This window comes from Plectropomus leopardus, chromosome 23 (assembly GCF_026936395.1).
Source record: "Plectropomus leopardus strain MGB_pleo_1.0 chromosome 23, ASM2693639v1, whole genome shotgun sequence".
In the NCBI taxonomy this organism is placed as follows: Eukaryota; Metazoa; Chordata; class Actinopteri; order Perciformes; family Serranidae; genus Plectropomus; species Plectropomus leopardus.
The window spans coordinates 21944076-21972044 of NC_142198.1; the positions used below are offsets into that span (position 1 = coordinate 21944076).

Consider the following 27969-nt stretch of genomic DNA (forward strand, 5'->3'; position numbering starts at 1 on the left):
AATTTAAACATTAGAGAAACTCATTTAAGACAGTGTTGTGCTTTCATGAGTTAATTTATACTTTGTTACGTTAACACAGTGTTGGTGCGCTGCGGCCTGGTGACATTTTCCGAGCTGACGAGCAGAGTCACTGCACAGGTGAGTCTGATGAACTGCTAGCATAAAGCTAACTACAACGCCCGCTAGCCACGATGCTAATTTTCTTCATGTTTAGCTTCATTGACTTATGCTAAAAACATTAGCCGTCTTAAGCCCCGCTAACTACGATGGATTGACTTATGCTAATAATATTAGCCGCTTCAGATGCTAATTTTTGTCCCAGTGGGCGCTAGCTACGATGCTAATTTCCTATATATTTATCTTCATGTACTTGTGCTAAAACCATTAGCTACCTAAAACTCCGCTAGCCACGATGCTAATTTCCTTCGCCTTTAGCTTCTCTGGCTCATGCTAAATACATTAGCCGTCTTAATAGCCGCTAGCTACGATGCTAATTTTCTATATGTTTACATTGATATACTTATGCTAAAACCGTTAGCTAGCGAAAACTCAGCTAGCCACGACGCTATGTTTCTTAATATTTAGCTTCGTTGGCTTATGTTAAAAATATTATCTAGCTAAAACTACTCGATGCTAATTTTCTTAATATACAACTCCATTGATTTATGCATTAATCATAACTTTAACGTCCGTTAGCGGTATTAATACCATATCAAACCCGTTTGATTATGCTAAAAGCATTAGCTACTTAAAAACAGTATATTATACCATGCTGGTGTATGAAAGAGACTGTTCTTTATTGCATTTTTATCACTTCTTTGTAGTTTTTCATGCATTTTTTTGGGTTAATTGCTGCAACAGAGAAGAGCGTCCCCTTTTTCCAGTTCTGGATGGCGAACTCAGCCCACATGATGCAGAACCCGTTTCCTGCAGCTCCAAGGCTGCAAACTAAAGAGCACCTATGCCAGATGAGGTAAGATTGAATTACACACACACACACACACACACACACACACACACAGACACACACACCTCTGAACGCAAATCACCTTCCCTCATACTGGTCCCACAGCGGAGTGGGAGTGAGAACTATGACTCTTACAAAAAATTACTTACTTTCAGGGTTTGTATGGTCATGCAATTTCCAGGCCTGGAAGACTTTTGGAAAACTAAATATAACCAGAAAGTTTAGGCAAAGTCATGGAGCTTTATTTTACAAACCTGCAAATAAGACATGATGTATTCAAGGACTGTCAGAAATTTGAAAATCCAACAATAATTTGTGTTTTTACAGTTTCTGGCTGTGATAAATGATGTAACTTATGGTGATTTTTAAAGAAAATGTTGGAAGGTAAATCAGTAATTAGCATATTTTATATTCATACATTTTTCCTATTATAGACATTTTCTGCCAGAAAAGGGCCTTAAATAAGCAGCAAATCAACTAACAACACAGTAAATAAATTATGTCTGCAGGGACAGAAGGAGAGATGATAAAAGATGATATCGATTTATCGATGAATAAATAACATCTGTAATAAATGCTGGATTTAAATTAATTAATAATTCATATTGAATAAATAAAGCACAGTGTTCACTTTTTAATATGTTTATTATTGTATTATTTTTTTGGGATTGAGAGCTCCAGTCAGGAGTGAGGATGAGTTGCATCTTCATCAGGTGGATGACAGGATTCAAATGATCTGTAACTTTAACCGGTGCTCATTCAAATCAAACACCTGTGTGTGTGTGTGTGTGTGTGTGTGTGTGTGTGTGTGACTTGTTTAGCATTTGTCAATCACTGTGACCTTTTTGTCTCATTAGTAATTTTCTGACCAAAAAACCACACACAAACACACATGCACAGGTGTGGAAAGCAATTTTTCTTTAAAAATTAGCAAAAAGTTTAAAAAGGAAAAAAGCCAAAATGTTTTCTTTTAAGATCACCCAAAAAACAGTGAAAATGTCCAAAATGATTTCTTTCAAAGTCAGCACAATGTTTAAAGAAAACAAAAAAATTGGTTGACATGCCTCCCCCTTTTTGCACCACCCTGTCCCCTCATAAATAATGAACAGTCCCTAAGTTATATTTAAATATTCAGTGCTAATTCTATTTTGGATTCGATTTTTAAAAAAACAACTATGTACTAATGAGAAAGAACAAATTAATAAAGATAAATGCAAAAAAACTGAAGCAAAAAATCTCCAAAATGTTTTCTTAAAGAAATTGTCAAACATTTTAAAGAAAAAAAGCCCAAAATTGAAATAGATAAATAAATCAGCTGTAAATTTAAAGTTGAAAAAAGCCCAAATTAATAACAAAAAGTCCCTTAGTTACATTAAATATTCAGTTCTAATCCTGTTCTGCATTCAGTATTTTTAAAATTATGTATAAAAAGCTATTGTATAGTAATAAAAAAGAACTGATAAGGAGTATCGATGGTCGTTTCAGAGAATGTATGGTTTTGAAAATTTGCCTCAAAGTCATGGGAAAGTCATCGAAATTCAAAAATATGTATTAACCGCACACCTATTTAGTAAGTTTAAGCAAATCAAACTTTGGATCCTCTACTCTGGTCCTTGTCCTGACTCAGTGTCGTTCTTGCAACACAGTAGTTTTCCTGCTCTGTGTAGAAACAGTAGCGGTAAAACCAGACTGCTGGGCAGATTCAGCCACACTGAGGTCATCAGCACGCCACACTTGTCATGCTCACTTATCGCAGAAAAGGAAGAAACTGAAACAACAAGCAGAAGTCCCCCAAACCTCATCAGCAGAGCTCCCGTTATGGCCATGATGGTGTGAAACGCCCTCATTTTTGATCGGTCAACCCTCTTCGTGTCCCCGCCTCCTTCCCCCGGGCCTGGACGAATCAGAGCGCGGAGAACAGACAGGCTGCTGTAAGACACCGCAAGTATGGAGACGACTGATACACAAAAATATGGGACGCTGCTGAACGAGAACGCAAAGATGAGACCGAAAAAAACAAGAAAATACAGCCAAACGCAGGTGATGGCGACATTTCTGATTCTGACCCCGCCCCTCTTCCTCAGGCTCAGGTATGTGATTGGATGAACGACAGCCAGGTGGCGCTCCAGGCAGGTGAGGATGTGGAAGGGAATCTGTCCGTTTGTGGCGACTAAGAAAATGTACAAACCCCACGCCCTGAACAATAAGTCTTCAGCGGCGACGCTGTAACAGTAGAGGCCGCACCCAAAGATGCCGATCATCTCCATGGTGACCATGTGGTAGGTGAAAACGTCAGAGTGGCTTGCCGCCGTGGAGCGCTGTCGCCGCCATCGATGAAGACCCAGGATGAGGACGAGGATGCAGAGAGGAAGGAGGAGGAGGATGTTGGTGACAGAGAAGGCGGCGAAGATGAAAAAGCTGAGTGTGTTTTTAAAGCAGTTGGCTGAGGAGGCGGAGGAGTTAGAGGAGAGCGGAGGAGGAAGAAAGGAGGCGTTTGAGGAGGAAGAGGAGGTGAAGGACATAGCTGATTATATGAAGAGAGGATGAGGAGACAAAAGGAGGGAGGAGACAAAAATAGAAAATTACAGTATGGATGAGGAGAGAGGATAAAATGACAAAATCCAGATAAAAGTTGCTGAAAACATTTTTTAAAAAGCTAAAAAAAAAACAAACTTAGTGATATTTTACCCTTTGAAACCTGAATCAGCCACCTCTCAAAGTAATTTAACCTTTGAACCCTAAAAAAGGCAATAAACAACCTTTTTTATTTATAAATGTTCCACAAACTGCAAGAAATAAGCAGATTTAGAAAAATTACTTTTTAGATTCAAGTGAAAAGATGTTTCTGATTATTATAATTAATGGTAATTATATTAAATTCATAATTAATGTAATTTTTTAAATGCATTTTCCAGGTCTTTTTTTGATTTGTGCAGTTGGTTGCTTGGTTGTTTTTTTTAAAAAGTTTTTTTAAATAATTTTTCGGTATTTTATACTAATTTCTTATAAATTTTCGGATCATTTCTTCTTTTGTTGCTTATTGCCTTAGAAATTAAGCCAAAGGATTAACACTTTGAAAATTGAGCAAATTAGTTTGATGTCTTTTTAGTAAAAACACGGAGGACAAGGCGATGTGCATCAATGCAAAAAATTTCCAGAAATTTCCTGAAATTAGTAAAAGGTGACACAAAATTTCCCTGAAAGTTAGCTTTAAAAAAGGGGAAGTTTTAAGGTTTACTGAAGACAGTACTTATTATTATTATTATTATTATTATTATATTTCAGAAAAATAAATGGACATCTTTTTTAATGTCCATCACTTTTTGGGCATTTTATTTCTTTTTTCTTGCTAATTATTTGGGCCATAAAATCTAATTTACTCAAGTTTCAAAGGGTTTAACAATGTGAGAAAGGGTTTAAGTTATGCCTAATTTTGTAAATACAAATGTAATTTATATTTTTACAGAACCAAAGAGAAACCAAAAAGTAGGCACTCACCTTTTTAGGAGTCTGTAGTTGAGCTTGGTCTTGTGTGTCAGAGTTTCAGTATCTGTCATTATATATTCATGCTTGTGTGCGAGTGCATGTTTTGAATTTGTATCAAGTTGGACATTTTTTGCATGTCGTTAAAAGTATCATATTTATGTGTTGAAACTTAATATTGTATATCTCAGTAGGCAAATGTCCCATTTAAGTTTTCCAGTCTGTAAGCATCCTAAAAAAAAAGATGAGTCATCAAAAACAGAGACACACAAAAGATTTAAAGATAGTCATCACTTTTTAATGAAAGCACACTGTTGAAGCTCCAGCTTCACAACAAAAGTTACACTCAATATTTACAATTTATATTCAGATTAATTTATTTTAAAGGTCCAGTGTTGAATATATTAAGGGTTTTTTTCTTACTGTAAAATCACCTGAAATTAGGAATTGTTGTTTTTTTCCCTTGCCTTTGCAGTGAAAATCTGGCCCCTGATGGGGTGCCAGGTGGATCCTAATTTACAATGAATATAAAGTGATTCATACTGGGGATTGTTTTTGTACTTTTACTATCTATAAGGTGCCAGAGTGCAAAAAACAGTATTAAAATAGAGCTTGTTGACCAAGTCGATCCCCGACTCCCCCAACAGACGTCATAGCTAAGACTCTGATGTCCTAAAATCTTAGAAATGTCTTAAAATCCTTGAAATGTCCTGAAATCCTAGAAACAAGGTACAAGGTAGATTGTATTGACATTTTTCGTGGTTAAGAAAAAAAAAAAAGATCCTAAAACATCAACGCTCTAAAACTGAAAAAAACAACTAAAATCCAAAAAATGTCCTAAAATCTCAGAGACATCTTGTTACCTAAGAAATGTTATGAAATCCTAGAAATATCCTAAATTACTAGAAACATATTAAAATCCTTGAAATGTCCTAACATCCTAGAAACATGCTGAAATACTAGAAATGTCTTAAATACTACAAGCATGTTAAAATCTGAGAAATGTCCTTAAATCCTAGAAATGGATTTAAAAATTACCATAAAATTATGAAAGTCAGTTTTGTTTAAAAAAAAAAAAAAAAAAAAACCACCAATATATTTTCCTTAAAAATTTCAAAACATGTTTAAAGAAAAAAAAATAGCTAAAATGTTTTCTTTAAAAATCACCAAACAAATGTAAAGAAAAAAAAATCTCCAGCTCACAGTTTGTATGATTAATAAACTTAATTCTGGTTGTCTCACAACAGCTCACTAGAGGGAGCTAAAACAGTGTTAGTAATTCAGAATATTGTGGAAAGACAGAAGCAAAACAGCAGCAGAGATGTTGCATGAATGCTCCTCAATGAAAATATGAAATATAGGAAATTATTTTGGAGCTTCTGTAAGTGATGAGCTATGTGTAAATGCCAATTATGTCATTATGTTTTAAATATACTGAACTGTTTTATTATGTCTCTGCTTTATGATTACCTTAAATGAATCTAAAGAAGAGAAAGTGTAGAAATACTTTTCTGAGATTTTAATTTTTGTTGTTTTGTTATAAATATATGGAAGCCCATTTGTGTACAGATCTTGTGAGCCATTATGAGCAATTTTTTCAAAAGATTTCTCAAAACTTAAATGAAATAAAGACTTTGTATGATTGTGGTTTTTCAAAGTAATAAATTACTTATTTCACAAAAATTATTAATGACTAAATATCTGAGCATTATGAGAAATTTTCTCAAATTAATGACTTATCTCAAAGAGTTTCTGAAATTACTGACTTATTGTAATATGTTATTATTTTGAGTTTCTCATTATTTTTGAGAGTTTCATTTAAAAAAAACATTTTTCTGAGATAATTATTTTCTGAAGAAATTTCTCAGTATTTTGGAAAGGTTTCGTATTAGTTTGAGAATGTTTCTCATTATTTTGAGATACTAAATCATTATTTTGAAAATGTTTCTCATTATTTTCATAATAATATATTAAACACCCTAAAATTCTTGACATGTCCTAAAATCCTAGAAATGCCCTGAAACCCTAAAAAAAAATCCTAAACTCCAAGAAACACAAAAAAGTGACTGATGAATCTACTTTTACCCTCTAAATTTTGAGAATTGTGCTGAACTCCCTTGAATGTCCTAAAATCCTCCAAATATTCTAAAATCTGCAAAATGTCCTAAAAGCCTCGAAATTTCCAAAAATCCAAGAAAGGTCCTAAAAACCTAGGATTCCCTATAAAATTCTAGAAATGTGCTGAAATCTGCATAATGAATACTTTGGGTACTTCAAGTGTATTTTGATGCTTTTACTTTTGTACTTTTACTATAGTAAAATTTTAAATGAAAGGAGTTTTACTTTAAATTTCCTAATATTTTGTATTTTGCAAAACTTTGACTTGAGTACAGCCGGTCTGAGTGAGCCGACTTCTTTAACCACGGCGCACACAAATATTCAACGGGGGAGTTTCCTGTTATCCTGAGCAGGAGCAGAAGGGGAGGAGTGAGGGAGGAGGAGGAGGAGGAGGAGGAGGAGGAGGAGGAAAGTGGGAGGAGAGGAGGGAAGGAATGTCCGAGCTGAAGCATTGTGTGGAGTTATCACACGACCAGTGAGGGAGAGGAGGGAGGGAAGAGGGACTGCTGGGAAGCAGAAACCCTCTCAGAAGGAGGTGTGACTCAGCCGAGGACGGAGGAGCGGCTCCTTCACGTGTGGACGGAAAACTGTCGGAGCTTTGGATCGATCAACAATCGAGTTTATTGATTACAGCAGAAGCTCAGAGACGGATACGCTGACCTCATCGGCTGGTTTAAACTCTCTGCGATCTGATTTTAATGATCGTTTGAAGGATCGGAAGCTTCTGTGACTAATTTATATCGACTGACTTCAGGTGTGATTGATTAAATCACTGGAAGTCTGATTAACTGATTGAAAAGTCTCCTGATTTGACACTTGACTGTGTTTGATTGACTGCAGGAAACCGACAAACTGGACGTCTCTCAGCTTTGACACCTGATTGGAAGTGCTGATCGATTAATTGAAAGCTCAGGTGATCGATTGGGAGTCTGTTTGGTCGGCAGCAGGATGAGCGGAGCAGGAGAGGTGGTGTGTGAGGGCTGGCTGAGAAAATCACCGCCGGAGAAGAAGCTGCGCCGCTATGTGAGTACTTCACTTTTATTTTATTTTTTATTTTTTAATGGTCATTTTCTCTTCTTTTTCTTGGTCATTTTCCTGTTTTTATTATTTTCTTTTTTTTCCTCTTTTGTTTATTTTTGCTAATTTTCCTGTAACTTTTTTAAAAAAAAATTGTTTATTATTATTTCTGTTTAAGTTAGAAAGAAACCAAGCCGGTATGCCCAGCTTTTAAACAGCTGAAACCACAAAAAAAAAAAAAAACCTGCGTCTGCATGTTTGTTCATACACATCAATATGACATGCACCTCCAGAGCACACACATGCACGCACGCACACACGCACACACACACACACACACACAGTACCGAGTAGTTTTTAATTAAGCCTGAAGATTGTCTCTGTGTTTCATCTTTATTTACTCTGAGTCATTCCCGACAGTTACAGAATCATAATCATGAACTGATAAAACATTGGGCCGAGCGCAGCTGTCTGCGGACAGAACGTTATCTAATGTTTTGATTTGGTCTGTCAGAATATGGATTTGTTATGTCTTCAGTTTAATTCTCTTTTTTCTTTAACTTTATATACAAAATATAAGTACGAAAGCAAAGAAACTAAACATATTCAGCTTGGCTCGGCGCGGTCTGTAGCTGCAGTCAAAACAGCCACATACATGTTTCTAGGATTTTAGGATGTGTCAAGAATTTTGGGACTTCTCCGGGATTTTCGGATGTTTCTCAGGATTTGCAGGCATTTCTAGGATTGTAGGACATTTTTAGGATTTTAGGGCGTTTATCGGATTTTAGGGCGTTTTTAGGATTTTTGGACATTCATAGAAATTTTGGATGTTTTTTGGATTTTGGGACATTCTTAAGATTTTAGGATGTTTCTCTGGTTTTCTGACATCTCTTGTATTTTAGAACATTTTCAGGATTTTAGGGCGTTTGTCGGATTTTAGGAGGTTTTTAAGATTTTAGGATGTCTTGTATTTTTAAACATTTCTAGTATTTTAGAACATTTTTTAGGATTTTAGGGCATTTATCGGATTTTTTGACATTTCTAGGGTTTTAGGACATTGCTTGTATTTTTGAACATTTTTAAGATTATAGGACGTTTTTCAGATTTAAGGATGTTTCTTGAATTTTAAGTTTGATTTTAACTTTTGGATCTTAGGACTTTTTTAGGATTTCTTATATTTCTCAGATTTTTGGACTTCTCTTGGATTTTAGGACATTTTTAGGATTTTAGGACATTATGGTCTTCGCTAGGATCTCTGTTGGGGGTGTGGGGGATCCTCCGCTGGTACGTCTTTTGATCAACAAACTCTATTTTTTGATGCTGTTTTATTCACTCTGGCACCTTATGCAGACTAAAATTACAAAAACAATTTCCGCTGTGAATCACTGTGTGTTCTTTTAAGTAAATATTTAAGAATTTAGAAACTGCTTAAAACTCAAGGAGCTATTTCTCACACGTGCTTTTGTGTTGTAAAATATATCTACATAGCTGATTTTTAGCAAGTGCCAAAGGAAACAAATGAATCTGTCCAAAAAATGTTGCTTTTGCACACATAGGTAATTCATGAGAGATTTAAATGTTTATTTTGGGTATGAAATACAAAGTGTCCGAGATAGATAGATGGATAGATAATCTTATTTTAAAAGGAGATTTGGTATAAAAAGTAAAAACAAAAATCCATCACAGTTCTCATCAGCACAAGGCTGCTTGTCTAACAGCAGCACGGCTCACTTTCCAGTAAAGAAAGCAGCTTAGGCAGCTATTCATACACACACTCACACACACACACTCACACACACACACACACACACACACACACACACTCACACACACACACACACTCACACACACACACACTCACACACACACACTCACACACACACACACTCACACACACACACACACACACACACACACACACACACACACACACACACACACACACACACACTCACACACACTCACATATGCTGCATATCTGACATGCCTTGCCAGTGAGTTGAGCTAATCTCATCTCTCCTCTACATTTTTTCCCTTAATCTTTCTTTCTTTCTCCCCAGAGAAAGACTTTGCTCATCTTTTTTAACCGCTCACTTTCTCCTTCATTCATTTACTCTTTCCTGTTTTCTTGTCACTTTTTTTTCTCTGTGTGTGTGTGTGTGTGTGTGTGTGTGTGTGTGGACAGAATAAATGGGTTACAGGAATAGTTACTGTTTAGAAAGAAGCAGAGAGCCTTTTTTCACCACAGTGACAGCAGTCAGGGCTTTGCTGCCTTGCTCGGAGGCAGCTGGAAGATTTCTGGGATCTGTAACAGCAACTTTTTTTTGGTGGCAAAAGCAAGTTTTCATTTCCAGATAATGACAACAGCAGACTTCATGGGGTCATGAAAAAACTTGAAAAGGGCATGAAACTTGCAAATAGCAATTTCAAAGCCAGAAAAGTTTTGGAAAACTAAATGTACATGTTTTGGAAAAGTCATGGAATTTGATTTTACAAACCTGAATAATAACTCACCATGTGTTCAAGGACTGTCGGAAATTTCAAAATACAAAATAGTTTGTATTTTTGCAGTTTCTAGCTGTGATCAATGGTGTCATTTCAGTGATTTAAACCAAAAAAAAGTCATCAAAAACGTTTTTCTAAAAATCACCAAAAAAATAAATTTAAAGAAAGAAAATGTGTATATATATATATGTGTATATATATATATGTATATATATATATATATATATATATATATATATATATATATATATATATATATGTGTGTGTATATATATATATATATATATATATATATATGTATGTATATATATATATATATATATGTATGTATATATATATATATATATATATGTGTATATATATATATGTATATATATATATATATATATTAAGATTGCACAAAAAAGTTTTAAAAGGAAAAAAAAAGAACTCAGAAATATTAAATCGCATTTTTTTAAATCAAAATTTAAAATTGCCTACATTTTTCTTTTAAAATAGCCACACAAAAAATAATTAAAGTAAAAGGAAGTTTTCTGTTATCATCACAAAGACTTCATTACCAACAATCCTCGATAGTTGGCATCAGTCAAATAAATGTCGTCTGAGCAGCGAAAAACTTTTAAACGGTGCGAATAAACTGCAAAAAACACAAACTGCAAAAGTGAAAAAGAAGAAGAGGAGCTCCAGATGAAGAGCCCATTGTGTGTGCATTTTGCCATGATGGTATACACAGCCCAGTGTGTACACACACACACACACACACGCTGTCGGGCCAGCTGTGTGTCTACTGTCAACACACACACACACGGAGCAGCATATAATGTCTGCAGCGGGCCGAGTGTGTGTTCATGTGTTCATGTTAAGTATTGGGCCAGAGTTCGTGGAGTGTACCTCGTCATACATACACTCCCTGTTCTAAAAAGCTCTGTGTGTGTGTGTGTGTGTGTGTGTGTGTGTGTGTGTGTGTGTGTGTGTGTGTGTGTGTGTTATGTAATAAACTAATCGCTCTCAGCTGGGCCTGTTTGGAAGAGGGGGCCTCCCTGAAGATTTAGGAGATTTGGAAACACTCACACACATGGACTGGAACAAAACCAAAGAGTGTGATCATTTCTGTTACCTTCAGTAACAAAACACACACACACACACACACACACGTCAGGTCAAACCCAGTTTAAGGAGAGATGTATCTGTCGAGGTAACGGAGACCGCCCCGCGACACGGACATCACGGTTCGGATCGCTGCATGTTTTTCCGTCAGAGTCGATTCGTGGAAAAACACTGATTCTCCACAGAGAGTGACTAAAACCATTGAAAGTCATTAATCCATTATATCAAAAGAAGATTTTTGTTTATTTAGGTCATTTTTGCCATCAGCAATTAATTAAAACCGAATATTGAAATATAACTTAGGGACTGTTTGTTATGGGGGGGGGGTAAAAAGGGGAGGCATGTTAAATATTTTTATTGTACTTATTTATAATTATTGTTTTTAATTTGGCTTCAGGTGAGGGGGATACAACTTTAAATGGAAAATATTTTGTAATTATTTTACATGCTTGTCCAACCCACAGGCACATTCACATTTAAAAAAAAATCAAAACATTAATTTTTAAATATTTTTGGCCTTTTTTTAATTGTTTGTTTTATTATTTATTAAATTATTTTTATTTTATTTATTTAAAAAACATTTGGCTTTTTAAATTTTTTTTTGCAATTTTAGAAGGAAACAATAATATTTATAAACCAAAATTAGTACTTAAATAAAAGTTTAAATGGATTTGAAACTAGTTTGCTGCTTTTCAGGTCCGTATTTGGGAGTTTTAAGGATCCATAAGACATAAATCAGTATAAATGAAAATAAGGGACGAGGTAAAAGTGAAAGCTGCATTTAAACTGCACAAACATGTTGTTTCAGTTCCTTCACTGTGTTTTTAGTCGTTTCCATCAAAACGAAAGTGTTGCTGAGAGTCGCGGTGTTAAATGTTTTGGGAAGAGGAGGAATAGATGAGTAAATAAGGAAGTGAACAGTGAGACAATATTGTTCTTCAGGTCTGCTGTTAATTTTGGTTTGGAGTCAGGATGGAGGAAGTGTTATTTTAGATCCATTGTGCCCTTTTCCTGTCAGGGTCAGAGGTCAAAGGAGGAAACAAACCAGTGAGAATAGGCAGCGAGGAGATTAGAGAAAGTGTTTAAGGAAGAGATTATCATTATTTTGTTGATATTCAGGTAGCTCATTGTGGATAAAAAGATAATATTTCTTTGTGCAGGCAGAGGAAATAAACAAAGTAAAGTGAGATTTTACAAGCAGCAACCACAACACCTAATAACACATTAAAAAAAAATCTTTACCGGGGAATCATATCACTTTAATTTTTCACGTTACCAGGTAACTTCGGTATTTTTCTTTTTTAAAATGTTTTTTTGCAGCCTTCTTCTTCTTCAAAAATCAATAAAAACTAAAAGAAAAAAAGGTGAAAAAATACATGAACAAATAAATCAATTGTAAAAATTATTTCTCCAAAACATCGTTAAAAAAAGTAATAAATAAAAAATTAATAAATCGCCAAAATGGTTTCTTTTAAAATTGAAATTTTTTTTTTTAAAAACCCCACTAAATTTCAAAATGTTTTCTTAAACAACCCCAAAAAAATAAAAATAAAATAAAAAATGACCAAAATTCATTAAAAATCTGCAGTAAAATGCAGCACCACCCCCTCCTCACCTATAAATTATAAACAGTCTCTTGGTTACATTTTGAAAATATTCATTTCTAATCCTGCTCTGAACTATTTTTTTAAAATAACACATACTTAAAAAAGATGTATTAATGAAAAGGAGTCAATAAGGAGTATCAAAGGGCGTATGATCTGCAAAATTTACTTCAAAATCATCGAAAATCATTGAAATCTTTTGGGTAAAATGTGTATGAACGCTGGTGATGCACACTTGAATAATTCAGCACGGGAATTTTCAGAAAACTTTTTGGATAGTTTATGCTGTCTAAGTCTGTTTGCATTGCTATACTTTATTTTTTTGGGTGCATTGTTCTCCTTAATGCCATAAAATTGAAAACGTGGGACCATAGAGAGCCGAGGACCGTTAACGCTGCATACAGTTTATATTGTTTTATAAGGCGTAGAAAAACATGACTTGTTGCTGCCACCCTGCTGCTTTTGTTTGTCCAGCAGCCTGAAGATGACAGAGTGAGGGGGGACAGACAAAAACACACACACACACATCGGCTGCCATCTCTTACTGGCATTTCCTGTCCAGCTCCTTCCTCTTCCTGTCTGTGTTTGGAGAGCGAGCCGGCGGCGGGAAACGTGCTCGACAGATTTTAATTGCTGTGCACTTTGATCACAAACACACTCAGGAGCATGCCTTTGGAGTCACGATGCTGGTTTTTGTTGAGAAACACAATTAAACTGGGATCAGAAGAGATGGAGTGGACTGGTGGAAACTCACTGGCACGCACACACTCACACACTCACACACTCACACACACACACACACACACACACACACACACACACTTGCACGCTTAATTTCGCCACATAAACAGGAGTGTAAAGCTGATTTGAGTCGCCCTTCTTCACCTCTGTGCCCTTTTAGATTTTTCACACAGAAAAGCGCTGAGATCATCATTTGTGTGTGAGCGTGTGTGTGTGTGTGTGTCGGTGCACACATGCACACATGTGTGTGTTTGTGTGTGTCGGTGCATGCGCATGCTGTTATTGAATTAAAATCCCTCTTCATGCTCCACTTTGCGCGTTTAAAAAATCACGATGTGCCTTTCGCCCACACTACCTACACACTTCCACCAGCCCTGCGCACGTGCACACACACACACACACACACACACACACACACACACACACACACACATGCGAATGACAGTGAGTCATGTCTGAAAAATGAGGTGTCATCTCGTGGATCGCTCATGGGAAATGGACCCTACCCATAATGCTCAGCGCATGACGGCAACAACCTGAGAGAAGTGTCAAACATTTAGCAATTGTATGTGCGTGTGTGTGCGTGTGTGTGTGTGTGTGTGTGTGCGTGTGCGTCCGTGTGTGTGTGGGATGTTTAGTTAACATTCATGTGCACTGGAGTGTAAAACTTGAGACATGGGAGAGAGACACCACAGTTAGTGAGAGTTGGAGAGGAGGGCAATCAGTCGTCTATATCAGTGATACTCAACTTTAGGCCCGCGGGCCAAATCTGGACCCGCACAGGGTGCGGAGTGGTCCACAAACCATTTTCTAATTGACAATAAAAATCAAGTGATTCACAATGGGAATTGTTTTTGTACTTTTAGTTTACATAAGGTGTCAAAGTGCATAAAACGGCTTGGTGATCATAATAAAGAGCCAAAGGAGAATTTCCTGTAGCCCCGACAGAGGTCCAAACTAAGACCCTAATGTCTAAGTCCTAGAAATGTCCTCAAATCTCAGAAATGTCCTAAACTCCTAGAAATGTCCAAAAGTTCTACAAATGTTCCAAAATTCCTGAAAGGTTCCAAAAATCCCACAAATGTCCTGAAACCCTTAAAAGGTCCCTGAATCCTAGAAATGTCCTTACCAAACGTTTTTTCATTCACGGCTGATATTTTTGTCAACATAAAAAGAAAAAACTAAACTATAATCGATAATGTTTCCGCTGTATTCTGATAACCGTCCCTCGCTCTCTGCAGGCGTGGAAGAGACGCTGGTTCGTGCTGCGAAGCGGGCGGCTGAGCGGGGAGCCGGACGTCCTGCAGTACTTCAAGAACCCGCAGTCCCGCCGGCCGATCAGGACCATCAACCTGAACCTGTGTGAGCAGGTAAGCAGACGACCGCTGAGGGGCCGCACTGATGCCGAATAAAAAACGTAAATGGAGACCGATATAGTGAATTTTTAATTGGCATGAAAATAGATCATTGCGCTGTTTCTTAAACAGGCAGCTTTTAATTTTAACAATCTGCTGATTTAACTTTGCACACAAACAAAAATAAAGAGTAAATAAAAATAAATATCAGCACTGTATGTGTTCAGCATCAGTCTTCGCTCACCATTCTTATAAAAAATATAAAAATAAAACACACATCAGTACTGTATGCTCTTTACTGTCCATTTAAATAAAGAATAAATAAACATCCGTACGGTTCAGTGTCAGTCCGTTGCTGAGCAGAATCTGTGCACAATCCAGCCCAAAAGTTCACTATATCAGTCGATAATCGGCGAATTTTTCCATCATAAAATCAGAATCGGTCTCAGCAAGTTATTCGCGTTTGACGCTATCCGAAGGTTGTGCGTTCACGTGTTTCAGTAATTCACTGCTCTGCTTCTCGTGTCTCTGTATTCTCCGTCAGGTGGACGCCGGCCTGACGTTCACCAAGAAGGAGCTGGAGAGCAGCTTCGTGTTCGACCTGAGGACGGAGGAGAGGACGTGGTACCTGGTGGCGGAGTCTGAGGAGGACATGAACCGCTGGGTGTCCTCCATCTGCCTGCTCTGTGGGTTCAACCCGACTGATGACGGTGAGGAAAGTGAGGGTCTGTAGATCCTGAGAGGGACGAGGCTCACAGACAGGCAGATCGCACCTCTGTTGTTTTGTGTTTGAAATGGACGGATGTGTGGGACGCGGCTGAGTCAGTGTGAAAGTGAGTGGGAGGAAAGAAAACACAGAGCATGCAGAAATGAGATGGACACAAATGTCCTCGGGACATCGGTGACTCAGATGTGTATATGGTAAATAAAATATGGTCTTTATGCAGCGCTGTCTGAGTATGAAGCTAAAATCCGTCCAAAACTTCAGAACAAACATACAAAACATGTTTTTCACGTGCCCGACAATTTGGCATTTTGGCTTTTTATTTATTTATTTTTATTTATTTATTTTTTTAAAGTTGCTGATTTTCAAAGAATATTTGGGCATTTTTTTCAAATCTGACAATTTTTTAAGAAGTCATTTTTGCAATCATTTTTCTTTAAATATATTCTGCAATTTTTGTGTTTTACACATTTTACTAATGAACACACCGTAGTTTACTATTGAAAAAACTTAAAAACTAACACAATACAAACTAATGTGTTTGGCAAATTAAAAATAAATACACATTTTTCTTCTGCTTCTTAAACAAACAACAGATCTGACAAGTAAAAATATTAAAAATATTCTTCAAAGATAAAATAATACCACATAGACTTTAAAATTTTTAGGTGATTTTTAAAGAAAAACATTTTTTAATATATTTTTGCTTTTTATATATTTTGAATATATTTTGGCTTTTTTTTTCGTTATTTTTTTTTGGATTTAAAAAAAACATTTTGGCAAATTTGAAATAATTTTTTGAGATTTTTTCAATTTGGCTTTTTTTTTTTTTAATTCAGTAATTTTTGAATTTTTTTTTTTTTAAATATATTTGGCAATTTAAGTTTACAAATGAAAAACAGAATAAACAGACTAATTTGTTTTGCAAATACACAACATATTTCTTCATTTGGGTGACGTCTCTCTCCACAGTCCCAGAGAGACCTCCTGTCTCCGGCTCGTCCTCCATTGCAGCGATGACCTCGACCGGTGGCACCGCCGCCACGGTAACGGGGTCGGTCCCGCCTCCCTATGACCCGGTGAATGTGCGAAACCTGGAGCACGATGGAAATGGAGAAGACGATTACCTGTGGTTGTCACACTGCCAGAGTCACATCAGGTAAACACACACACACACACACAGACAGAGTCAAAAACAGGAAATGAGACATCATTTTGGGACGTGAAACTGTTTCTAGAGTCTCTGCACCCACAACATCAAGAGTTTGGGGATTTACAGACTTGAGCCTAAAAAAAAAGCAGAAAATAACATGTAAACATGAGACAAAGAGTGCTTTACTCATGTCATGAAACATTAGAAAATACTAATATCCAGAGCCTGGAGGAGTAAATATACCCTGAAAGTTTTGGAAAAATCTGGAAATCTTGTTTCACAAACCTGTATAATAACACATAAATGATAATTTCTTTAATATATATATATGTGTGTGTGTGTGTGTGTGTGTGTGTGTGTGTGTGTGTGTGTGTGGAAAAAAAATGCCCAATTTTTGTCTTAAAAAAATGCTTTTTTCTTTAAGATTGACGAGCATTTTTAAAGAAAATGCTTTTTAAAAAAAAAAAAAGTGGTAAAATAAATACAAAATATAGCCATTTAAAGTTATCTGCCTTTCCCCAAAGCCAAAATTAAAAAGTCCCTCTCCTGTGTTTAAAAAAGTTTTACTTTTTTAAAAATATGTTCTGATTAATTTTTTTAAATAACAAGCTATTATATAGTAATAATGAAAAATGTTTTCTTTAAAAATTGCCCCCTAAAAAATTATGTGACATGCTTCCCCCTTCTGGCACAAGCCCCTCCCCTCTCATAAATAACCAACAGTCCCTAAGTTATATGTAAAAATGACTGAACTTTATTTTTTAATAATATTTATTTAAAATAGCTGTTAAAGTAATGACAAAGAAATTATATTTAGTATCGACGGTCGTTTCAAAGACTGTATGTTTTTGAAAATATACCTGAAAGTCCTGGAAAAATCATGGAAAAGTCCTGGAAATTAATGAGTGAAACTGTGTCTGAACTTAGTTTTCTGAAGATCTTCACACATTTGCTGAAATAAATTCTGTTTGTAAAAAAAACTTCTTCCTGTCTCCTGTTTTCGGTCTCCAGGCCTCCGTTAGGTTCCTCCTCCACCTCCCTCGAAACCGACTACAACGACAACCTCTACCCTCCTCCCTCCGCCACCTCCTCCTCCTCTTCCTCCTCCTCCTCTCCGTCCCTCCTTCCTAACGGCCTCCCTCTTCCACCTTCCTCCTCCTCTTCCTCCGGCTTCAGGACGGCCCCCTGGACGATGTCCACCATGACGGTCCCGCTCAGCCAGTCTCTGGATGCCAGCATGACCTCTGACCTCCAGAGGCGAGCCGGCAGAGCTCGCTGTCACCCGTCTCCTCACCCCAGGAAGCACTCTCTGGATTTCCACCTGCGGCCCGTGGCGATACCTCTCAGCGACGACGCGCTCTTCGCCATGCATCCACATCCTCACTCCTTCACCACCAGCGGTTACCAGATCCCTCGCCCGGCGTCCACCGCGCAACCACGACCCCCTCGCCGCCCGTCCTCCACCCCCAGCGTGGACTCTCTAACCCAGGCGGAGCTCCACGCCTCCACCCCGACTCCTCCTCCGCGCCCGCCCAAGCCCCAGACCGCCGCGGCTCAGGGGGAGAGCTGCGCTGTGGGGCCCACCACGCTCCCCCGGTCTACGTCAGAGCCGGAGAGGAGGGACGCCAGTGTGGAGGGAAGTCTGCCGAGGAGCAACACCATCACCACGCCGGGACGCACTCAGACCGGTGAGCAGCGAGCAGACGGCCACGATTGATCTCACTTTGATCGTTTTTAACGTTGGCTCGTATTTGTTGAAACAGCTTGGGAAAAAAGTGTGGAGAACTGTATTTATAATCATAATTTGATCATTTTGAAAATGTTCGGGGAAAAAAAATTTGGAAAAAAAAGCCAAAATATTTTTTTTAAAAATGCCAAAAAAATTAAACTTGAAAAGATGTTTTCCATGTGGCTCTATACTGATGCGTGACGTGTCAAAGGACCGTCACAAATCCGAAAATCCAACAATATACTAATACAGTTTCTGGCTGTGATAAATTGTCATTTTGGTAATTTTTGAGGGAAATATGTTTTAAAAGCCATTTTTTAAAGAAAAAAAGCCAAAATATTTTTCTTTAAAAATTGTCAAATATTTTAAAGAAGAAACAATTGTGAAAAAGTTTCTTCAAAACTCACTCGAAAGTTAAAAATAAAAATAAATTCCGTTAAATATGTCGTTTCAGTGAAAAGCTTCGTCATCAGCCTGCAGAGCTTTTTAAACACGGTTCTTTAGAGGTCAGAGGGCACGACACGAAATAAAGCGGCTTTATTGAGCAGAACTGGCAGCGTTGATGGATTACAGCTAAACTATTTGTGCCTGTTTGTGTAATAATTTGATTGGAATTAGTTTCATTAATAAGACGAGAACTTTGTCCAGAACAAAGAGTTCAGCCGGATCTGTTTTCTGTTTTTCACGGAGGAGACGCAGCTCCTTCAGAGCACATTCACGGCAACAGTTTCTATATTTAAGTCATGCTGATGTGCACAAATGTTTGCCGTCTTCTACCGACCGTCCACTATAATAATTTACAAAAAAAAACAAAACGGGAAAAAAAAAAAAAAGTGACCTAAAAAAAAGAAGTTAGAAATTATAATAATGTTTTTTTAAAAATTTATTTTTTGTTTAATTAATTAATTTATTTTGGGCTATTTTTCTCTATTTGAGCATTTTTGTAGATTTATTTTAGTATTTATTTTCCGTCCTGTGCGCTCTGTGTTTCAGGTTGCGACTCTTTCTACGTCCCGCGGTCTCTGTCGGACAGAGCGAGCATGTTTGAGTTCAGCGAGAGCTTCAACAGTTACTTCGTAAGTTAACAAAATGTCATGTTTTTATTTTTTATTGTTTTTTTTTATTTTAAAATGTTGGTTTCTCTCTCAGATTAATAAAGGCATGGTACCTCTGGGAAGCGTTTGCTCTGAAGACGACGACGTGGATGAAAACTACGTTCCCATGAGCGCCGCCACCACTGAGCCTCCGGTTGCACGGAGGTCAGTCCGTCCGCCTGTCCGTCGTTTTTATTCTGTCTGTGTGTGTTTGACCGAAATGTCTTCACGGACCAACAAAAACTCTGCTGAGGTCCAACAAACTCATCGAGGAGCCTCAAAGAACCCGAAAGCAGCACGAGGATCCCAAGAAGGATTTTAGGACGTTTCTGGGACTTTAGCAGGTTTCTAGGATATTTGGATATTTCTAGGATTTTAGGACGTTTGTAGGATTTTTGACATTTCTAGGATTTTAGCAGGTCTCAAGGATTTCAGGACATTTTGAAAAATTCCCGAGGCTTTTGGGTCTTTAGGACATTTCGAGGACTTCAGCAGGTTTTTTGTATTTTTGGATGTTTCTAGGATTTTAAGATTCTTCTAAAAATTTTAGCACATTTCTCGGATTCCAGGACATAAACTGGGTTTTAGCATGTTTATAGGATTTTAGCACATTTCTAGAACTTTAGGACATTTCGAGGATTTCAGGATATTTCTAGGATTTTGGAACATTTCAAGGATTTCAGGACATTTTGAAAAATTCAGGAGGTTTCTGGGATTTTAGGACATTAGGGTCTTAGTTAGGACCTCTGTTGGAGGTTTGGGGGATCCTCAACTAGCACTTTTTTTAACATCAAGCTCTATTTTGGGTTTTTTTGGACCTTATAGATACTAAAATTACAAAAACAACTCTCAGAGCGAATCACTTTATTTTTGTAATGAATTGGAAAATATTTGGGGGGTCTCCCAGAACCCTATCAGGGGCCAGATTTGGCCCTCGGGCCATAAGTTTAGTTTGAATAATTACCAGTGAAACCACCATTTGATCCCTGGAACTTATTTTGAAAACTCTTCCTCTCTTCAGGGTGCCTCCACATCCTCCCTCGGACCCGTCCGTCCAGCCCCAGGACGCCAACTACGTCCCCATGACCCCCCTCACCCCGTCTCTTCCCGTTCATCCCTCTCCTGCCGCGGCGGACCTGGCGTCCCTGGGGAGGCAGGTCCCACCGCCCGCCCACATGGGTTTTCGTAGCTCCTCCCTGACTCCGGTCGCCCCCCTCACCCCGCCGCTGCGCAGGAGCACCATGACCGCTGCTGGTGGAGCGGAGGTGGACGCCATGCCGCCTCCGATCCACCGCAACCTGAAACCACAACGCAGAGGTGAGGAGGAGCTTAAAGAGCAGGGACGCTCAACTCACTTTACTGAGGGGCCACTTCTGCAAAATGACAGGAGGCCAGGGGCCAATCGCAGCAGCCCGAAACACGTTTCTAGGATTTTAATAAATAAAAAATTTGTTTTCTGTAAATATCACCAAAAATTAAAGATTAAATTTGCCGAAATATTTTCCAAAAAATCACTAAAAAAAATGGAAAAAGCCAAAAAGATTTTTAAAGAAAAATTTGGCCAAAATATTTTAAGATGTTTTAAAGTAGGAAGTAAAGCCAGAATAAATAGTTATATATATACACACATATATATATATATAATATAATATATTAATAAAAACATTTTTGACTGCCCCCCCCCGTACATAATGAAACAGTATTATATATTTTAAAAAGCTGTTATATATTAATTAAAATGAAAAGAGAAGCATCGTTGGTGTTTCAGAGAGCGTGAGTCCAGCGAAGCGTGAAGTTGCCGTCGTCGTGCAGCCTGGTTGATGCTTTTTGCTTTCTGATGTTGTGAATCGCTGCAGGAGTTTGTGTCGGTCAGCCTGCAGAGAGGACGGACGTGCAGACGGCTGGAGAGTCGACGCACAAGACGAGAGAATACGAACGACCGACCGAACACACTGAAACTGAAACGAGCATCTCCTCTTTAACCCTTAGAAACCTCAGCAAATAGGACACATTTATCTGAAAAAAAATTACAAAAAGGTTAGGCTACCTGGAAATGAGCAAAAAACAAATTAAACCAATAACAAAAAATGAGAAAGTAAAAAAAAGTGTTTAAAAATAATTCTTAAAAATATTTTTAATATATAAATATGATCATTATAATGAGAAAAAAATAATAAATATGATTATTATAATGTTTCCCTAGCTGTAAAAACAACAGTCTGTTCAGGTTTCAAATGTTTGAATACTTATGAAAGGCGTCCAAAAGCATCACGATAAAAGTGACATTGATCCAGGTTTCAAAGGGTTAACAGATTACACTCTTGATATTTTTGACATCTCGATTTAAGGCCGACTTACAAACTTTTTCCAGAGTTTCAGCCACATCTCACAGATTTAAGCAAACTAGATTCCTTAAAATAAAATATATTAATTCCTGTTTGTACTTAGGTCTCCTGTTTGAGACATTTCTGTTTATATTTATTTATTTTGTATTTTTTAAAAAATTTTTATTTATTGTTATTATTTTTATTTATTAATTTATTTTTCTGCAGTTAAAATCTGAAATCTCTGTGATTCCTCTGGATGAAATTCTCATTTTCTGGCTCGTGTTTTTCCTCTCTCGTATTTTCTCCGTTTGTCGTTTCTCGTCTCTCTTGTTCCCCTTCGGACTCTTTTAGTTTTAATTATTTACATGTTTCCACTTTGCTCGAACAGCCTGCAGCGCACGACCACAACAGCCGCAGCTCCGTATACAGAGCTGCAGCTTATAGAAACTGTCATATTAAATATTTGTGAAGGTTCACAGTTCAGAAGCTGCGTCTGCGACAAACTCTGCTTTTACCTCCTCTGTGAAGAGCTTTTATTTTGAAACAAAATAAGGCTCACTAGTGTTTTTTTAATCCTATTTTGGGATTCGTATGGTCATGAAAAAACTGGAATTTTGAATTTACAGACCTTAAACTTTTTTTTTTTTTTTTACAGCTCATTTTTAAAGATCTTAAAAAGATTTGGGCCTTTTTTAAATTTTGGGGGATTTTTAAGGTAAATATTGTAATGAATTTTTTTTTAAAAAGAGATTTTTGTTGATTTTCTAAAGAAAGCATTTTCTTTTATTTTTGGTAATTTTTAAAGAACACATTTTGGATAAAATTCTTTTTTACTGTTTAAAAGATTTTCTCTAAAAATCACCAGAATTACATCGTTCATTACTACGAGAAACTATAAAAACAAAATTATCTTTGTTTTTTTTATTTACAACGGTTGTAACAGTTTGTAAATTCCATGAATTCTCCAGGTTTTTTTGCAAACTTCGGGTTAATTGTATTTTAAACTAAAATTAAAAAGTCTGTCTCTGTCTCTCCCAGTGAAACCAGCTCCTCTGGACATCACTCCAGTGCAGCAGGACTGGCAGGAGGTCCCGCCTCCTGTGCGCTCGCCCGTCACTCGAACCTTCACACGAGGGTAAGTGTGTGTGTGCGCACGCGTGTGTGTGTGTGTGTGTGATGGTTTATTGCAGCGTCAACAGAAAACTAGAAAACACGTCAATATTTAATGTTTACCACAGAGACGGAGAGACGTGAGTATCTGAGCAGCTGCACTCTGCTGCCCCCCGCTGGTGATGAAGGAGCACTGCAGGTTACAGAGAGAAGTAGAAATAGAGGAAATAGAGCAGCAGGCACTCAGCTCGCTTTGTTTGGGGGCCGCTTTTGCAAGAGGGCCCGGGGCCAGTCACAGCAGCCCCATGCTTGTTCCTCAGAGTTTAGGACATTTCCCAAATACAAGATGTTTTTAGGATTTAGGGGCATTAGCTTTGAGGATTTTAGCACATTTAATGGATTTTTCGGATGTTTCTGGGATTTTAGCAGGTCTCAAGGATTTAAGGATGTTTTGAAATATTACGGAGGCTTTTGGACATTTCTCGGACTTTAGGACATTTGTAGGATTCCAGGACATTCCAGGATTCCAAGCACGTGCAGGACATTTATAGGATTTTTGGGCACTTCTAGGATTTTAGTTCATTTCTAGAACTTTAGGACATTTAATGTTTTTTAGGATGTTTCTTGTTTGTTTTTTTACATTTGTCTGATTTCAGGACATTTAAAGGATTTCAGGATTTTTTAGGATTTTAGAATGTTTCAAGGATTTCAGCACATTTTGATAAATTCAGGAGGTTTCTGGGATTTTAGGATATTAGGGTCTTAATTAGGACCTCTGTCGGGGGTGTGGTGGATCCTCCACTGACTCTATTTTTGATCAACAAGCTCTGTTTGATGCTGTTTTATGTCTCTGACACCTTATAGAGACTAAAAGTACGAAAACAATTCCCAGTGTGAATTGCTTTATTTTTTATTTGTATTTTCTTCATTAAAAAATGGTTGATTAACAGTGTGAAGAACTCTGTATACGTGCTGCTAAACTGAAAAATGATTAACTCCTTTCTTGTCTCTTTTGGGCTTATTTTCAGGTAATTTCTTTTTTTTTTTTTGTCTTCTTCCTGACAGTTTTTGGGCCATTTCTTGTTGATTTTGCAAAAAATCAAACCAATTTTCTGCAGTTTAGAAAGGTTAAACAATTATCAAAATAGTAAAGTCTGTTCCATCATCTACTAAATGAATTTACTAATCCCTTAAAATTCCCTAAAATTCTTCAAATGTTGGAATTGTTCGACAACAACAGTCACAAACTCAACGATACTCGTCGGGTAAAATGTATTCACGAGGTTTATTCTGTGTGTGTGTGTGTGTGTGTGTGTGTGTGTGTGTGTGTGTGTGTGTGTGTGTGTGTGTCAGTCCGTCCAGTCGTCGGTCAGTCAGGCCGTCCTCTGCTCACAGCTCGTCCCCCTCCTCTGACTCTGATGACACTGACGACAGCTACGTCGCCATGACAACGACCTGCGGCCTCAGCTTCAGCGCCGGGGAGCCCGTACGACTCTTTACGTCCTCTTATTTTCTCCTCTGCATCCTTTAAATAAATACTCAACTATAGTGTGTGTGTGTGTGTGTGTGTCCACAGTCTCTGAGGCTCATGCTGCACCGGGCCTCAGAGGGCGGAGTCAGCAGCCCGTTGCTACGGCGAGCCAGAGGCGACAAACAGGTGGAGTACCTGGACCTGGACCTCCACACGGGGCGATCGTCACTGACGAGACAGGTAACACCGCTCTCTCTCTCTTTGTCATGTCACAGAAATTAAAAAAAAATCCAAAATATTTTTCAATGTTTTAACTCTTCAGCCTGTTTGCATTTTTAAAATCATTTTCCAATAATTTGTCAATACACAGAAATGACTGTTCATGTCAGCGTCAGTTTGTCCGTTAGAGGGCGCCAAATCTTTTATTAAAATGTGTAAATTTAACCCTTTGAAACCAAAATTGTGCTTTTTTTCCCAAAAACATGGAAAAAAGGAAATGAGCAACTTTGAAAGTAAAGTTACACAAAATATAAGAAAATATTGATTTAGAAAATTGTTTTTTAATATCAAGAGAAAGTTGTCTTGGAAAAAAAGAAAAAGTGCGAATCGTAATAATTACATTTATAAAATTATGATGTAAAATTATAATGATTTTTAAGAGCTTTTTTCATTTAATTTCCTGGAAAGTTTCTTTGTAATTTATTTTGTTATTGCTGTTTAATATAATAAACACAAACAATGACAGTAAAAATGATAAAATAAATAAATGTAAAAATTTAACATGAAAAGAGTTTTTGTTTGTTTTTTAAGTTTCTTTTTTGCTCTTATTTTCTTGTCTTTTTTACTCATCGTTAGGTAATTTTTTAGTACTTAATTTTTTCGTCATTTCTTCTGTTGTTGCTCACTGCTTTCTTCCCGTGTTTTTGAAAGAAAACTTGCTCGGTTTTAAATGGTTCATAATTTATCAGTAAATACTCATTTCTTGTCGATATTTTATTGCTTTGCATCATTTTTACAGTTTTCTTTTGAAAATCTTCCTGCATCGATGACTTTGAGAATGAAATTCATATTTTTCCGTGTGTGTAAACAGAAACGCTGCACTGCAGAAGGCGGCGGCAGCGAGCAGGCCGCCGGCGGCGAGGAGCGAACGCGTGGCGAGCGCACACGCGTGGACTACGTGGTGGTGGACCCCAAGAGGACCAAGGCCCTGAGGAACACCAGAGAAGCATGGCATGATGGGAGGATGTCCACGGAGAAGGAGAAAAGCTGAAGACGCACAAAGACGCGCAGACGTACTGTTTGACACCAGCAAACCGAGTTACTCGCTACTTTGATTTTAACCCTTTGAAACCTGCAGCGACATCACTTTTCTTCAGCTGACGCCTTTTAAAAGTAATTAAAACTTTGAAATCTGAGCTAATTGGTGTTTTTTTTTCCAGAAATGTGGAAAAAAGCAACGAGCAACTTGATATAAAAAAAATAAATAAAAGTTCGTCAAATTGCAAGAAATTAGCAGATTCAGAAAATTATTTTTAAAAAGGTAGGGAGAAAAGTCTCGGGATAAAATAGTATTTATAATTATCATAATTGCAAATTTAGAATTATGTTACAAGAAATTTGAATAATTTTGTAACATGATTTTGAATGTGTAATTATGATTAACTGTTTTAATTTTTCCAAGACATAAAAAATAGCAAGAAACTCGTGAAAAGTTAAATAAGACTTGGAAATAGTGTTTAAAAATTATTATAATTGTGTAACGTAATTTTAAATCTGTAATTTATCATAATAATTACACGTTTAGAATGATGTTACAGATTTAAATAATTTTTAAGCTTTGTTTCCAGGTCTGTTTTTTTGTTTGTATTTTTCTAATTTTCCAGTAATTTTCATGTACTTTTTATGAATTTCTTGCTCATTTTTGTCTCCCTTCTTCTTTGGTTAATGTTTGCCTTCTTATGTTTTCCACAATAATAATAATAATAATAATTTTTATAAAGATAATTGAAAAAAACAATATAAGTATGATTGCATATTTAAAATTATGTGAGAATTAATTTTTATTTCACTTTTGTGTTCATAAGAAATCAACCTAATTTTCTCAGGTTTCAAAGGGTTAACAGAATAAATCTCTCATCTCTTTACATCCTTAAATCTCCATTTAAAACTGAAATCACTGTTTGATACCTGTACCAGTATGGAGGACTGAAACTGACAAAATAAATAAAAATAAATGTGTAAATGGATGACAATATTTATAAATTTTTTATTTGTCATAAATAGTTTTCAGTCATAGGCGAAAAGCTGCACATTAGGCCAGCCCTGCTCATCTGTGTGATGAGGTGGAGAAATAAAAAAGGAGGTAAATATATTTAAGGAAAGCAAATAAGGAAAATATTAATGAAATTAATAAATAAATATATAAAATGGGAAATTAAAAAAGTGGAAAATAATAAATATTAAAATGAATAAACTGATAATAAAATGGGGAAAAAATAATACATTGATAAATGGAAAAATAAATGGGAATTAAATAAATACTGTCATTTTTTATTTTTTATTGACACATTTATTTATCTGTTTTTGATTTTGGCAGTTTCATTTCATTGAAAAACGGGTAAAAAGATTTCATTTTACCCGCTCGGTTTTTTCTTCCTGCAGAAATGTTGCAGGAATAAAAGGTTTGATGAGAAATTAGTCCGTGAAGGAAAATCCAGAGTCAGTTTGAGCTCAATTAGCTTTTCTGCTGATTAACAGATTAATTATGAAGATTTTCTCCCGTTGTCACGGCAGCAGTTTCGTGTGCAGCAATCGATCAAATCTGTAACGTTGCTGTTGAATCGTGTCGATCTGTGATCAAAGTCACGATAGCTAATAAATCAAACACTTCACATCACGTTTTTGGGGCTCCTGATGTGGTTAAACTCACGTGTCGTAGTGCCATTTAAAGTTTAAACATGCAGTTCCTCTAATGGCCACTAGGTGCTGCAGATGTTTTATGAATCTGGGGGCTGAAGCCATAGACTTCACTGCATTTAAAGAGTTAAACATTCCCATAGACGTCACATCTGCAGCTGAATATTCCTGATTAAAGCTGATGTTCATTTAAAGTGAGTACCTACAGAGTCAGATTCACTGATGATTCGATCAAAACAATTAATCGATAAAATTTTTATATTTTATTCCATTAAACAAATCAATCAAATCAAACAGTTACTGCCCCGTAAATGTTTTTTTTGTTGTTGTTTTTTGTTTTTTTGTGTAAATTGATTTTTTGTTGTTTTTAGAGTTAAAATATTCATTTTGATATGCATTTTGTCACATTTGGCATTCAGAGAAAGACATTAAAAAGTAATTTTATGAACTTTATATGAAATATTAATACTTTACAATGTCTGATGATTTTATTAAGCAGCGTCATTAAGCCTGGGAGAGCAGTTTTTACAGTTCCTGGTTGTGATAAA

General features: G+C 36.7%; 2 protein-coding genes across 3 annotated transcripts; one reads left to right on the forward strand and one right to left on the reverse strand.

The window, feature by feature from the left end:
• Window positions 1-27401, forward strand: LOC121966698 (GRB2-associated-binding protein 1-like). Of its 2 annotated transcripts, XM_088073335.1 has the most exons (15): window positions 1-138; window positions 862-973; window positions 7409-7591; window positions 14784-14912; window positions 15442-15607; window positions 16594-16780; window positions 17786-18462; window positions 19497-19579; window positions 19653-19762; window positions 20619-20914; window positions 21454-21523; window positions 22961-23059; window positions 24388-24520; window positions 24611-24745; window positions 25596-27401. In XM_088073335.1, exons 3-15 carry the CDS (start codon window positions 7517-7519, stop codon window positions 25773-25775), a joined length of 2340 nt encoding a protein of 779 aa, XP_087929461.1. In that variant the 5' UTR covers window positions 1-138; window positions 862-973; window positions 7409-7516; the 3' UTR covers window positions 25776-27401. The 2 variants fall into 2 exon arrangements, with proteins under 2 accessions (XP_087929461.1, XP_087929459.1); XM_088073333.1 differs by lacking the exons at window positions 1-138; window positions 862-973 and adding an exon at window positions 7029-7322.
• Window positions 2569-3489, reverse strand: LOC148185749 (uncharacterized). The gene has a single exon (XM_088074039.1). The coding sequence runs from the start codon at window positions 3487-3489 to the stop codon at window positions 2569-2571; it is 921 nt and encodes a 306-aa protein (XP_087930165.1).
• Window positions 27402-27969: the final 568 nt, after the last annotated feature.